At 36.8% G+C, this 13,008-nt stretch overlaps 2 protein-coding genes across 2 annotated transcripts in view; both read left to right on the top strand.

Annotated features, from left to right (window-relative positions):
- The window catches only part of LOC105385731, a 201,768-nt gene that overhangs the window by 57,659 nt on the left and 131,101 nt on the right, over positions 1-13,008 (top strand). The window lies entirely within an intron of this gene.
- LOC125489518 overlaps positions 9,196-13,008 on the top strand; it is a 71,956-nt gene continuing 68,143 nt past the window's right edge. Inside the window, exon 1 of the mRNA XM_048625530.1 lies at positions 9,196-10,050. Coding sequence (XP_048481487.1) covers positions 9,196-10,050 — 855 coding nt within the window. The remainder of the gene's footprint in view (positions 10,051-13,008) is intronic.

The raw sequence follows: 13,008 nt of genomic DNA on the forward strand, positions 1-13,008 counted from the left end.
TAGTTAGGATTATGTGTGTATACTAAAATAAGTGTATAATCTAGAGATTATACACTTATTTTAGTATACACACATAATCCTAACTAAGAGTTAGAACTCTATTTACCCTTTGATGACTCTCCATAAAATATTTTTGGAATAATCACCACATATAGCATTGTGATTGCTACGTGTCCCGATTCTCAATAACACGTTACGAATATTTAATTGTACACACATTAATTTTATCACGCATGTGATGTCCAAAAAATATCGAATTTGATAGCCGCGCTTGCCCCGTCGTACAGTACGAGACTGGCTAAACCTTACACGTTATATCATCCTTGATTTGTGCGTAGCTAGAGCTAAATTTGACAGACACTGATATAAATTTAGGCTGTTTCCGACAGTACTATCAAACCAATTCGAACATTAAATTGTTTTTGTAACCAAATCAGAAGGCAGGTTTTACATAACGATTTTTTCCCGTTTCCGCATGCAAAGCCAGCCAGGACTCCCACATAAGTAAGAAGTATGAAAACGAAAGGAATGTGAAAATAAAAAGTGATGTCCCGATCACGCCGCAAATGCTAAGAACGTACCCTTAATACAATTTAGACCGTCTATTCAAACAAATTCAGAATGATGCGGGAATAATTTTATATGAAAAAGGGCTGAAAATACGAACGACGCATTATTTCGATGAGCTTATTATACGAACCACAACTCTTTCGATGTGAGCCGCTTCGATAAATTACTCGGCGTGTTTTATTTATCAACTTCATTTATTTTGGGGATAGAGGCTTATTCTTAGTTATACTGCTTAAATGTTAATGCAATATAATTTTGTATTTTTGACAGTATAGGATTTATTAGTAGATATAGAGTAGATAAAGCTAGTCATACTTATATTATATGAATGTTCCTATATATTTTTAAATAATCTTTGTGTGTTTGATACGCCTTTTCTGATCTACTACATCTCTCTCTTTATGAAGGAGGCAGTCGTAGAAATGTTTTAACCCCAAATGTTACCAACTATAAAAGTAATAAAATAAAGGGCGGTATTGTTATATAGGTACGCCAGGTTTACCAATTCGTGATTTGTCAAGCTAGAGTTTAGCTAGAGTAACCTTTTAGATATAAAAGTTAACTTTTCATTAACACCGACATAATACTAACTTGGTAACGATACATTTTATAAATGTTTTACATCGATCCCTTTTTGAATAGGAGTTATTAAAAAGCTATAAACGTTACTCACAGACTTTCACCATTAAGTGAGCAGCATAAAACGGTTCGGTGAGCTATGTATGGTGTTATTGGCGTATTGGAGATTGCGTGACAGCTCAATAAGGTTTTTTTTTATATACTTAAGTTCCTAACCATATTTGATTTATGGGCCCAACGACGGAAAGCGGTCCGTTTCAATCGAAGTTAAAATAAATCCCTTAAGAAATGCTTACTTGAGTTATCGCTGGGATGTGGCTTTGAATATCTAATGGAGTTTTGTCATGTACCTATGTATGTAGTACCTATTTATGTATACGCAGTAATGTCGAGGATGGCATAATTATTTACATAGATCATCAATCATACTTTGATAATGTACATAGGTACATTGATAGTCTTTTGTATAGGGATAAGAAACGAAGAAATTTAAGAAATTCTTTTTCAAGTTTTGACTCGGCTCAGCAACCGCTACTCTACCCAAGTATAAGGCTCTTCTCTTCTCTTCTCTGTGGGGGTGTAAGAACCTGCATTTGGCTCTCTCGAGTGCAAGTGGAACCTTTGTGCATATCCCCAAGGTCTAAACTGCCTTCCTAAGCTTGGACCATTTCCCACCACGATGGTCCATTGCGGGTTGGTGGGTTCACATATGTCTATATCTAGATATGTAGGTTTATTCACGATGTTTTCCTTCAACGTAAGAGCGATGGTATACATTGTACTTAAACTCAAAGAACTCATTGGTACATGTCAGCGCCGGGATTCGAACCCGCATCTCTGGCGTGAGAAGCGGTCGCTTACCCGGCTGATCTACCACCGCTCTGTGTATATAAGTATAGTTAGGTAGTAGGTACACCGCCCTCAAATTTTCTTTACTTTTATTTTCTTTATGTTTAAGGTTGCCCGTAAGAGATCGCTCTTAGCGATAAGGCCGCCTATTGTTCATTGTTCCTAGTTTATAAGTTCTCTTGGTATGTTTTAATTTGTGGTGTTCAATAAAGATATATTTTATTCTATTCTATTCTATAAGTATAAGGCTCACGCAGTCACAAAAAAAAAAACACGCACTCACACCTTGTACTAATGTACTCCCTTGCGGGGTAGGCAGAGGTGCATTGCTGCACCCACTTTTCGCCAGAGTGTTATGTTAGTCCCAATGTAATAGGGGGCGGGCCTATTGCCATTTTACGGGCACATCCAAGACCCGAGAACAAATATCTGTGTTTAAACAAATATCTGCCCCAGCCGGGAATCGAACCCGGGACCATCGGCTCAGTAGTCAGGGTCACTAACCACTACGCCATTCGGTCGTCGGTGATATTTGATATTATTAAAATCTAAAATAGTATCAAAAGTTTTCAAAAAGCCTCCAAACCTTTTGAAGATCGAAATTATTAAATTAACTAACTTAAATTTCTTTATAATAATAATTATTTTATCTCCTTTTGACGCAAAAAATATCTTGTAGAATTTCAGGTTTTCTCTAACCTCTTTCAAAATGTATAAGTACATAGAAGGTCAAGTTCCAACAGCCACTATTTTCAGTCCCTGGAGACTGTTATAATTTTAACACGATGAATTTGAAGCGCTTAAGTACCTGGCTAATATTCTGACTTCGACATTTTATGATATATGAACGCAAGTATAAGTGGAGTACATGACCTAATCAATACCATATTGCAGAGACTACGTGATGAAACATTAAATTTGCGGCCTGCAATATTGAACTACATTTAACATCCCATCACAATATAACAAACCAAAAATTGAATAATTTAAATAATACATTTTGAAAAAATTGTGGCATTCATGACTGTCTTTTTTTAGTGTCACTATTTTATTGCTTGGTTATAAAATATTACTACTGACATTATTAATTTGCCTGATAAATACTATATGCATTTCGCCATCTAGAGACATAATTAGGAACCTATAAGTAAGTATGTATAGGTATGTTTTTAACAAACTTGATATCACTGCCTGGGCCGGGACCGAAATGTGTCACTGACCAAAATCTCATTTCCTGGCCATTATTTCCCGACTGCCTTATTTAAGGATAAAAGTAACATTCCCTGCGTACACCCCAGCAATATAGCAGCACTTATTATAAGAAACAAAGGTTGAGAAAAGAGAATACAAATGAGGGTATAAGGAAGGCTTGGCCACAAAAAGATAGGTACAGTTCAGTGGCAGATTCAGCGCTATAAGTATAAGTATATTTTGTTTTTATTCTGAATAGCCGTTCCCGCGCGCTTCGCTTCGCCTTAAAAAGTATTCCCGTGGGAATTCCGGGATGAAAAGTATCCTATGTTCTTTCCCAGGGTCTAGACCGTATGTATACCAAATTTCATTCAAATCCGTTTAGTAGTTTTGGCGTAAAAGAGTAACAGACAGACAGACACAGTTACTTTCGCATTTATAATATTAGTTAGGATCGTAACGTCGTCTTTCTGATTATTTTTTTAAACCAACGTGTCATGTAAGTACTAGACTTACTGGCATCAGATATAAATTCCCTTCAGTTATCCTAAGCAAAAATAATTCGATAATACAGTCTGAACTGCCACAGTCTCAAAAGATTTAAATAGTACAGTCCCGTCTCTCGGGAAATGAGCAGTCTCATCATCACTTAGCTTTTACTAGAAAACTCAAATGAAACAGAATATTTTAAATTATTAACGTTCCAAAGCACTTGTACTTTAAGTTCAAAGACATCAAGTTAACGACTGAATGAAAATGAACCCCTTTGCAATAAAATATGAAGGCCTAATTTGCATTTTGGAAGTTAAATTTTATGTTACCTTAGGTATTTAGGTACTAATTATTTTACTGTGTGCACAACATTTTCTTCTAGCGTCCACCGTATTATTTAAACCATCTAAATTTAACGCATACATTACATTACTTTTGTTGGCTTTTCAATTAAAGATATAATTGTAGTATATCTACAATTATACTTACATTTGTCAATTACTTTCTGCTCTGAAAACCCAAGTCCGCGTTGTTCTATGATCTCTCCTCTAGCTAAAGCTTCAAACTGTCAATTATAGCAATTACAATTTATTAACATCTAGATAACTAGATTAGGTTCAGCAGCGCTACAGACGGGGCTTGATATCTGATAGCTTGTACACGTACTGGTAAGACGCAGACTAAATAAAATAGGGATGTGCTGTTTACATATAGGAATTATCGCATTTTTTAAGACGTAACAGTGATTAGCAGTGACAATCATAAGAACTACAGTGTTATGTTTGAACAAAAACAAAGAAAACTTTTCCGCATTTTTTTACCGTCAAAACTTTTTAAATTCAACGTAATATGAAAAAAAATGTACCAATGAATACAGTAAAAAAAACTAACTTTGTGTGTAAGTATGTGAAATATTTACAATTATTATGTGCAATGATAATTTTACGATAAATACAATCTATTACCTTGTTTCAAGTATGTGTCTCTATTATATCGGTTTTCATTACACTTGTTTTGTATTGTTAAATACAATGTGACACTTATATGTGTTGATGGGTTGTATTTGTACTAATATACTTAGGTAATATAATGCCTACACGTTATTACGAAATCCGCTCTGAACCGGGGTCACTCTCTAAATTGAAAGAAAGAAAGAAAGAAAGAAAGAAAGAAAGAAACATTTATTTGACACACTGAACAATAAAAAACAGAAACAAAAAGAATAAAACCGGCCAAGTGCGAGTCGGGCTCGCGCACAAAGGGTTCCGTAGCAGCAAAATTACAGTTAAATCAACCTATCTCAAAAACTATAAGAGATACTTTGATCAAACCAAAAATCGTTGAAAGAGTTAATTAGCATGCATCACCTCTATTTTTTTTAGAATTTTATACCCCGTAGTTATAAAAATAGAGGGGGGGGGACATACTTTTTACGACTTAGAGAGCTGATATCTCAAAAACCGTTCACTTTAAGAAAAATGTTTTTTAGAAAACTTTATATCATTTTAAAAGACCTTTCCATTGATACCCCACACGGGTATGTACATCGAAAAAAAAAATTTCATCCCTCAGTTACATGTATGGGGGGCCCCACCCCCAATTCTTTTTTTTACTATTTAGTGTCATATTTTTGTAGCGGTTCATACAACACATATTCCCATCAAATTTCATCACTGTAGTACTTATAGTTTCCGAGTAAATCGGCTGTGACAGACGGACAGACGGACAGACGGACAGACGGACAGACGGACATGACGAAACTATAAGGGTTCCGTTTTTGCCATTTTGGCTACGGAACCCTAATAATTTATATGAAAAGAAAAAAAACAGAAAATAATACAAACAAACTGATACAAACAAACATACAAACAAACGGTTGCCGAACGAAGTAACGATAATTGTCACGCAATCGGGACGCTTTAATATAACGAGATAGATCTGTATGCGCATATCCATAGAATATACAATAATAAATAATAATATAAATAAATATGTGGGTACATCTTACACACGGCCATCCAACCCCAAGCTAGGTAGAGCCTGTGTTATGGGTGTCGGACAGCTGATATATCTACACAAATACATAGATAGATACATAGTAAATATAAATATCTACACCCAAGACCCGAGTACAAATATCTGTCTTTATTAAACAAATATCTGCCCCAGTCGGGAATCGAACCCGGGACCTTTAGCATAGCAGACAGGGTCACTTACCACTACGCCATTCAATTCAGCCGCCAACACAATACAACAAGATACATTCGTAGTTAGCATATCCTTAAAATATACATAATAAATGAAAACCAATTTTCATTCACGACCTACATAGTTCTTTAATACGTTATGGAATTTGCCGCAACCATAACACGGAACTGGTATCGTCATGTCGACGAAAGCTGATTAACTCTAATATGCCATCTCATTCCTTTTTCATTATCCTGTCCTTCCAATATACCATTAAGTACCACATGAACGAATAATACGCCTACGCAAAATGTGTTTGTAAATAATTATGTTATACTCAATTCTTATTATTTTGTTATTAGAAGCTTACTTTGCAACTGGTAAAGGAGCGAGTTTTTTTCTTAATTGAACTTTACATTTAATATGTACGGTCAGCTGCATAAGTAGCTATACACTTTTGTTCCTTGTCAAACTGGACAAAGCTACACAACAAACTGTCAATGTTTTGATAGGCGGTTTGTGAGTTTGACAAGGTACAAAAGTGACTGTACTTACCTTACATTATACAAACAAAATGGGTTGTCACATGAATAAAGCAATAAACTGTTCGCATTTTGTTTAAAACCGTTTTAAGTTCAACCAAATGACAACCATTGTACCGATGAATACGGTCACAAACTTCTACCGAACTATAGTTCGGTAACCTAACCTAACTTCTAACCGAAGTAATTTAAAATAAGGGCTCCTACCACTGAGCTAAGAGAGATGATGTTTGACGATTTCTTTTGCGCTGACATTTCATCTGATTCGTATTATTAATCAAAGAATGAAACTGTTAGAAGAACGCCCAGTAACAAAACTCTTTTACATTAAATGTTACAGTTTACTCAAGGCAAACATAAAAACACTTCCACCACCGACTTTGTTGTGACCTACATGAAAATTCCACCTGAAATGAGGTCAAACATCTCGTCATTCGCTTACGTGCAGATGCATTGCAAAGGGAACGTACCTTATGGTTATTCGAAGCACCTCATAATGATATGAGCTACTGCTTTCATTACTTGTGGGGGTGTGATAGCACCAGCATTAAATTACTGGCTTTGGACCGAGCGTTTCGTTTTGGATGTACTGAAATAATAAAAAAAAACATGTATATTTCTACGTGAAGATTAATTGATAAAATGAAATATTGCGATCTGATTTTATAAAAGTTTGTCGTAGAATTATCGTGATAAATCTACGATGTATACCTAATAAGGACTTATGGTGATAAGGAACTCTCATTGGAAGGAGACCCGTGCCCCAGCAGTGGGGACGTGATGGGTCGTGATGATGATGATGGTGATAAGACCTCTTATTCATCTCTAGCATCATTTTCAAATTAAAGATAGTCTCTACAGTATTTATGTTTAGGTGTTTCTACTCCGGAAAACACAAATATAATGTACCTAATTTGTTTTATTTATTCCTGTACCTAACTGTTCAAATAAAAGGTAAATGCCCCTTTCTTTTGTCGCCTTGTCGTTTGAGCGATTCGTTGAAATGGTTAATGGTTTATTTATTCCAAGTTTTTTCCGTCTGGAATTAAATATTTATTTCATGTAAGTTTATAAAAAAATATCAGCTATACAATGAACTTAAGGCGTTTATCTGGGTTTGACAGTTAACAAACTTAGTGCCAATTTCTCCATTCTTGGTTAGAGCATAACCAGGGAATAGTGGTCAACTTTTGGTTAATTTATAGATCAATCCCTGTCTTAGATAACCGACAATGGAGAAATTGCCACTAAGCCGTATGAGTACATATTCATAAGCACAGTAAATACTTTGCTTTGTTTTTCGTTCGTTTATTGTTTATCAAACATCGCTACTCAGTTATTTCCAAACAAACATCTCACAAGGCCAATAAACGTTGAGCTTGACTTGTTTCCGAGTGTACTCGGTAAGTGTTCTATTGAATACAGAAAGAAGATAGAAAGTCGGGACACAAAGTGACGTGTCGTATATCGCAACTCAGAGGCCGTTGGGGACAACTCCGATATCCATTACTTGTTCTGTATTAGATCCCTAGTGGAAACATTTTTGCTTTGCAATACCTACTCTGGGTGATTCGGACGAAATTGGGTTTCTTAGTAGACAGAGTTTGAGCTGGTGTTTTGTTGTGTCTTAGTTTTTATTACTTATAGACTTGTCAGTTTTTTTTTAAATGAATAAGTATTTATTTTATATCAGTAGAATAAATCCCTAGTTAAAAAGAAAATGTTCAAAATATAGAATACGTATGCGGTTGAGCTTAACATTTAGGTACTTAATGGAATATTACATTAAAAAATAACTTTACGTACCTATTTGACTCAAAAAGTGAGGTACATAGCAAAGAATACATCACAAAAAAACCCGTGAGAAAGGGTTTTTGGTCAACAACTAAACGGTAGAAAATAAAAAACCCTATTACATCAACGCTACCAACACCGGTTGCCAACTCACACGACGAGACAAGTGGCCATTATGCCTAATGATCGTCACTAATAGCGTAATAGGGCGCCGACGAAGATTCGTATTAAGGGTAATGTCACACCAAGTACTGCGCCTACGGTCCATTTCGTTTTCACGGACCAGCTTGTGCTCAGGGTTAGGGCTTGTGTTAAAGATGTGCTGGCCTTAAGGTGTAATGGGCCGCGTTGATCTGTTGGTTAACAACCTACTTTTGATTAAGTTGATGTGCTCAGTTTGGTTTACTAAACGTGTGAGTTGCACTTCGAGTGTACAATAAGGGATAATTAAGCAAAGTCAAAAGTGTACTTTTTTTATTGCATGGCTGCGTAAATTTAATTTCCCGAATTCTAAATTGAAATTGACGACCGAATGGCGTAGTGGTTAGTGACCCTGACTACTGAGCCGAAGGTCCCGGGTTCGATTCCCGGATGGGGCAGATATTTGTTTAAACACAGATATTCTCAGGTCTTGGATGTGCCCGTAAAATTATTCTGAGACTCTTTTATTTGGCTTTTTTTTTTTTTTTTTTTGGCTTAAAGTTTACATAATTCTAAGTCAATAATACCACTGAGTACCTATTCATTTAAGTAACATATTATGCATATTACTCCCTCCCCACCCATAGTTTGTGTTCATGACTACATTGTATATGATAACTAACAAATAAGTTACCTTTTGATCATTTTTACATAGACTTACAATATATCAAGTTTTGATTGGTTTGATCAAGTTATACCTAAAGAGGGTTATTTTGTATATATCTTGGATAAACATCCTCTCAATTCTACCTATCAACATACTAACGGGTAACCCCGGGTGGTTTCAGACATGTCGAGGATGACGACCCGGAAGGTGCAGAGCCGTGACCTGGAGATCCAGCTGAGGACAGCTTTGGAGGATCTCAAGGCATCTCGTGACCTCTCAAGCCAACTGATGGCAGAGCGGGAGGACAATGAAAAGGAATTTGATTCCCTTTTAAAAAAGAACTCGGACTTAAAGAATGACATAGCTGAAATGGACATCCAATACCAAGACTTGCAAGGCAAATGTGATGAGCTACAGATTGTACTTAGATCATACAAAGAAAATCAGGATTTACATGAAGCTGCCTTGTCTAAGATCTATAGCCTAGAGCAGCAATTGGCTGAAGCACACGCAGAGATCCAGCAAATAAATGAAGCACATGCAAGGGAGGAAACAGATAAGACAATGGCATTGTACGATGAATTAGTCACCCTACACCCCACCCCTATGCCAACAATAGACCTCACAACTCCAAGAAAATCAACCAATATCACAGGTGCAAACAGGCTTAAAAAATATATTAAAATAAAGAAATATATCAGGAAGTCTGAGCGAGCATTGAAAAAGCATAAGACGCACCTTCCATTGACAAAGGATAGAGTGAGACTCCAACTACTTGTGAATAAATATGAACAAGAGATGTCAGACTACAACCAGAAGCTCGCAGACAACAACCAGGAGTGCGAGTTCAACATGGCTATGCTACAGTCTAGGCTGGCCACATTGAAGTCTGCCCTAGAACAGAGAACTCTGGAATACGAAAACCAGCTGCTGGTGCTGAGTAGTGTGGGCTTAGTTCGGGTTGAGATGCTGCCGGAGAAGTCTTCACCTGCTGAAGCCACCACCGCATCTCCGGAGGCCACCACCACCACCTCGGAGGCCACAAACAGCATCCCGCTGGCCACCACTGGACTCTCGGGGACCACCACCATCCTCCCGAGGGCCACCACCACCTCGGAGGCCAAAAACAGCATCCCGCTGGCCACCACTGGACTCTCGGGGACCACCACCATCCTCCCAAGGGCCACCACCACCTCGGAGGCCACAAACAGCATCCCGTTGGCCACCACTGGACTCTCGGGGATCACCACCAGACTCTCGGGGACCACCACCATCCTCCCGAGGGCCACCACCATCCTCCCGAGGGCCACCACCAGCCTCCCGACGGCCACGCCATCCTCAAGGGTCATCCAGAGTAAATCGGCTACAGCAGATGTTTTTCCGACCTCCAATAATAAATTACATAGGATACCCACCTATGCTCAGGCAGCTAGTAGAATAGTAGGTAATAAGCAGTTACCTAAGATGTCACCCACTTACTTGACAAGGCTTACTACTGATACAAGTAGTAGCAGTTCAGCCAAGGATTACAGCACAGTTGTATACTCCGATAGGCTTGGCAAGGATTTCGGGCACATGTTGGGTAATCATGTAACTGGAAATGTTGTTAATCATTGTTACCCAGAACTTTCATTCGCACAAATAGTACAACTGATTTCAGAGAGGTCGTACACCGAAAAAACTACTATATTAATTATGGTGGGAAATAGTTTAGGTGTGTCAAATTCTGATATAAATAGAAGTTTTGCTATATTAGAAAGCATTCCTGCAAAACATATATTTGTTTGTGCATTTCCTTATTCTTGCACACTGCCTGACAAATACAATTATATGACATGTAGCCTAAATAAAAATATGTACAATGCGTGTTATAAATCTGACTGTATCAATTTCTTTGATACTAATTTGTATGTAGATAATTTTAAGTTGACCTGGGACAGTTTATTTCTGTCCTTAAATCAGAAACGACGTTTAGCTACAGAAGTAGCTCCTCTTATTAACTCAGTTATAAGCATTATAACGAAGAAAACTTGTGTCCCTATTGACACCGTCAGTAGTAATACTGAAAATAGTACAGTAGATTTAAATTAGATTTTCAGACAACGGGAGAGCATCATAGCGTTGATATAAAGATTGATTCAGTTCACTGCTCTCTCGGCTCAAAACTATCGAAGGACAAGACATTTAAGAATGAATTTAAATTGGTACATCAGAATATTCAGAGTATTTCTTCTAAATTGTTAGAAATAGAACTATTTTCGGAAAAATTTAACATTGATTGTTTATGTATCACAGAACATTGGTTAGACGAGAATAAAATGATGTTCCAATTAAAAAATTACAAACTTATAAGCTGTTTTAACAGAAATATCAACGAGCATGGTGGGTCACTTATATTTCTTAAAGAAAATTGTAAATGTAAAGAACGAAAGGATATAGTTGCTCTTTCTGTTAAACACCATATAGAAATTTCATGTGCAGAGCTTAATAAGTATATAATAGTATGTACCTACAGGCCACCTACTGGTGATTTTATTACCTTTGAGACTGTCATGGAGGATGTTCTAAGGTTAGCTTCCAATAGTAAAAAGGAAGTAATAGTGTGTGGTGACTTTAATGTTGACCTATTAGGTGACTCTCCTAATAGGTCGAAATTGTTGTTACTTTTTAAATCATTTAATCTTTTTAATGTTTTTCTGGAACCAACTAGAATTACACCCACGTCAGCCACTTGTCTAGATAACATATTCTGTAACTGTGAGTTTAAAGACAGTAGTGTGATTAATTGCCTGAGGTCAGACCACAGTGGGCAGACCATTACCTTAGTAAACACTGACAAGACAAATAAAACTAAGGTGAGATGCAGACCGATTACTACAAAGAAAATTGACAATTACTTGAAGAAACTAGACGAAAAACTTCCGAATGTTAAATTAGATTGCAATTCTAATGAGATGTATAGTAACTTGTTTAAGATAATAGCTGATGAGTTTGAGAGTAATTTTGAAACGAAGGAAGTTTTGATTGACAATAAAATTAAATTTTGTGACTGGGCTACAGAGGGTATTCGCAAAAGCAGGGCGACATTATATGATCTGTATGAGATGAAAACATTCATACTCCGACCTGACTTTCAATCTTATGTGAAGAAATATAGCAAGATGTATAAATGTGTCTGTCACTGTGCGAAGACAATTTTTATTAATAACAAGATTAAAGACTCTGCTAACAAATCTAAGGCCGTTTGGACTATTATTAATAACGAAACGGGGAAGAATCGAACACGCGAGACAAATTTATCTTTGAAGGTAGGCAATGACATTATAACATCGAATGATGCGGTGGCGAGGGTCTTTGAAGAGTTTTTTACGAACATTCCTTTAGAGACTACGTGTAACCTAGATTCTTCGGCTGCAGCAGCTGAAACCCTGACGAAGGAGAACGCACCTTCAACCGATAAGGAATTTAAATTCAGATATATTAATACATTAACTATTATAAAAACATTTAAGTCATTAAATATGAAGAAAACTGAAGACTTGTGGGGAATGTCAGTTAAATTTGTTCTTTCTATTATTAATAAAATCGCCCCAATTTTGGCTAACATCTTTAATAAATGTATCGCTGAAGGTGTGTTCCCAGATCTTATGAAATTTAGTAAAATTATACCTCTGTTCAAAAGTGGGGATATGGAGGACCCTGCAAATTTCAGGCCTGTCTCGGTTCTTCCAGTTTTGAGTAAAATATTTGAGAGGGTCATACTCAGTCAGATGCTTTTGCATTTCAATGATGCTCGATTGTTTCATAGCCAGCAGTATGGTTTTACAAAAGGCAAATCAACAGCCGATGCCGGTACTGCGTTGATTAAGCACATATTTGACGCCTGGGAAGACCATCACGATGCTATTGGAGTCTTCTGTGATCTGTCGAAGGCGTTTGATTGTGTAGACCATCAGACTTTAATTTCGAAACTTAGATACTATGGAATAGGAGGAA

The sequence above is a fragment of the Plutella xylostella genome, chromosome 14, assembly GCF_932276165.1.
Source record: "Plutella xylostella chromosome 14, ilPluXylo3.1, whole genome shotgun sequence".
NCBI lineage: Eukaryota > Metazoa > Arthropoda > Insecta > Lepidoptera > Plutellidae > Plutella > Plutella xylostella.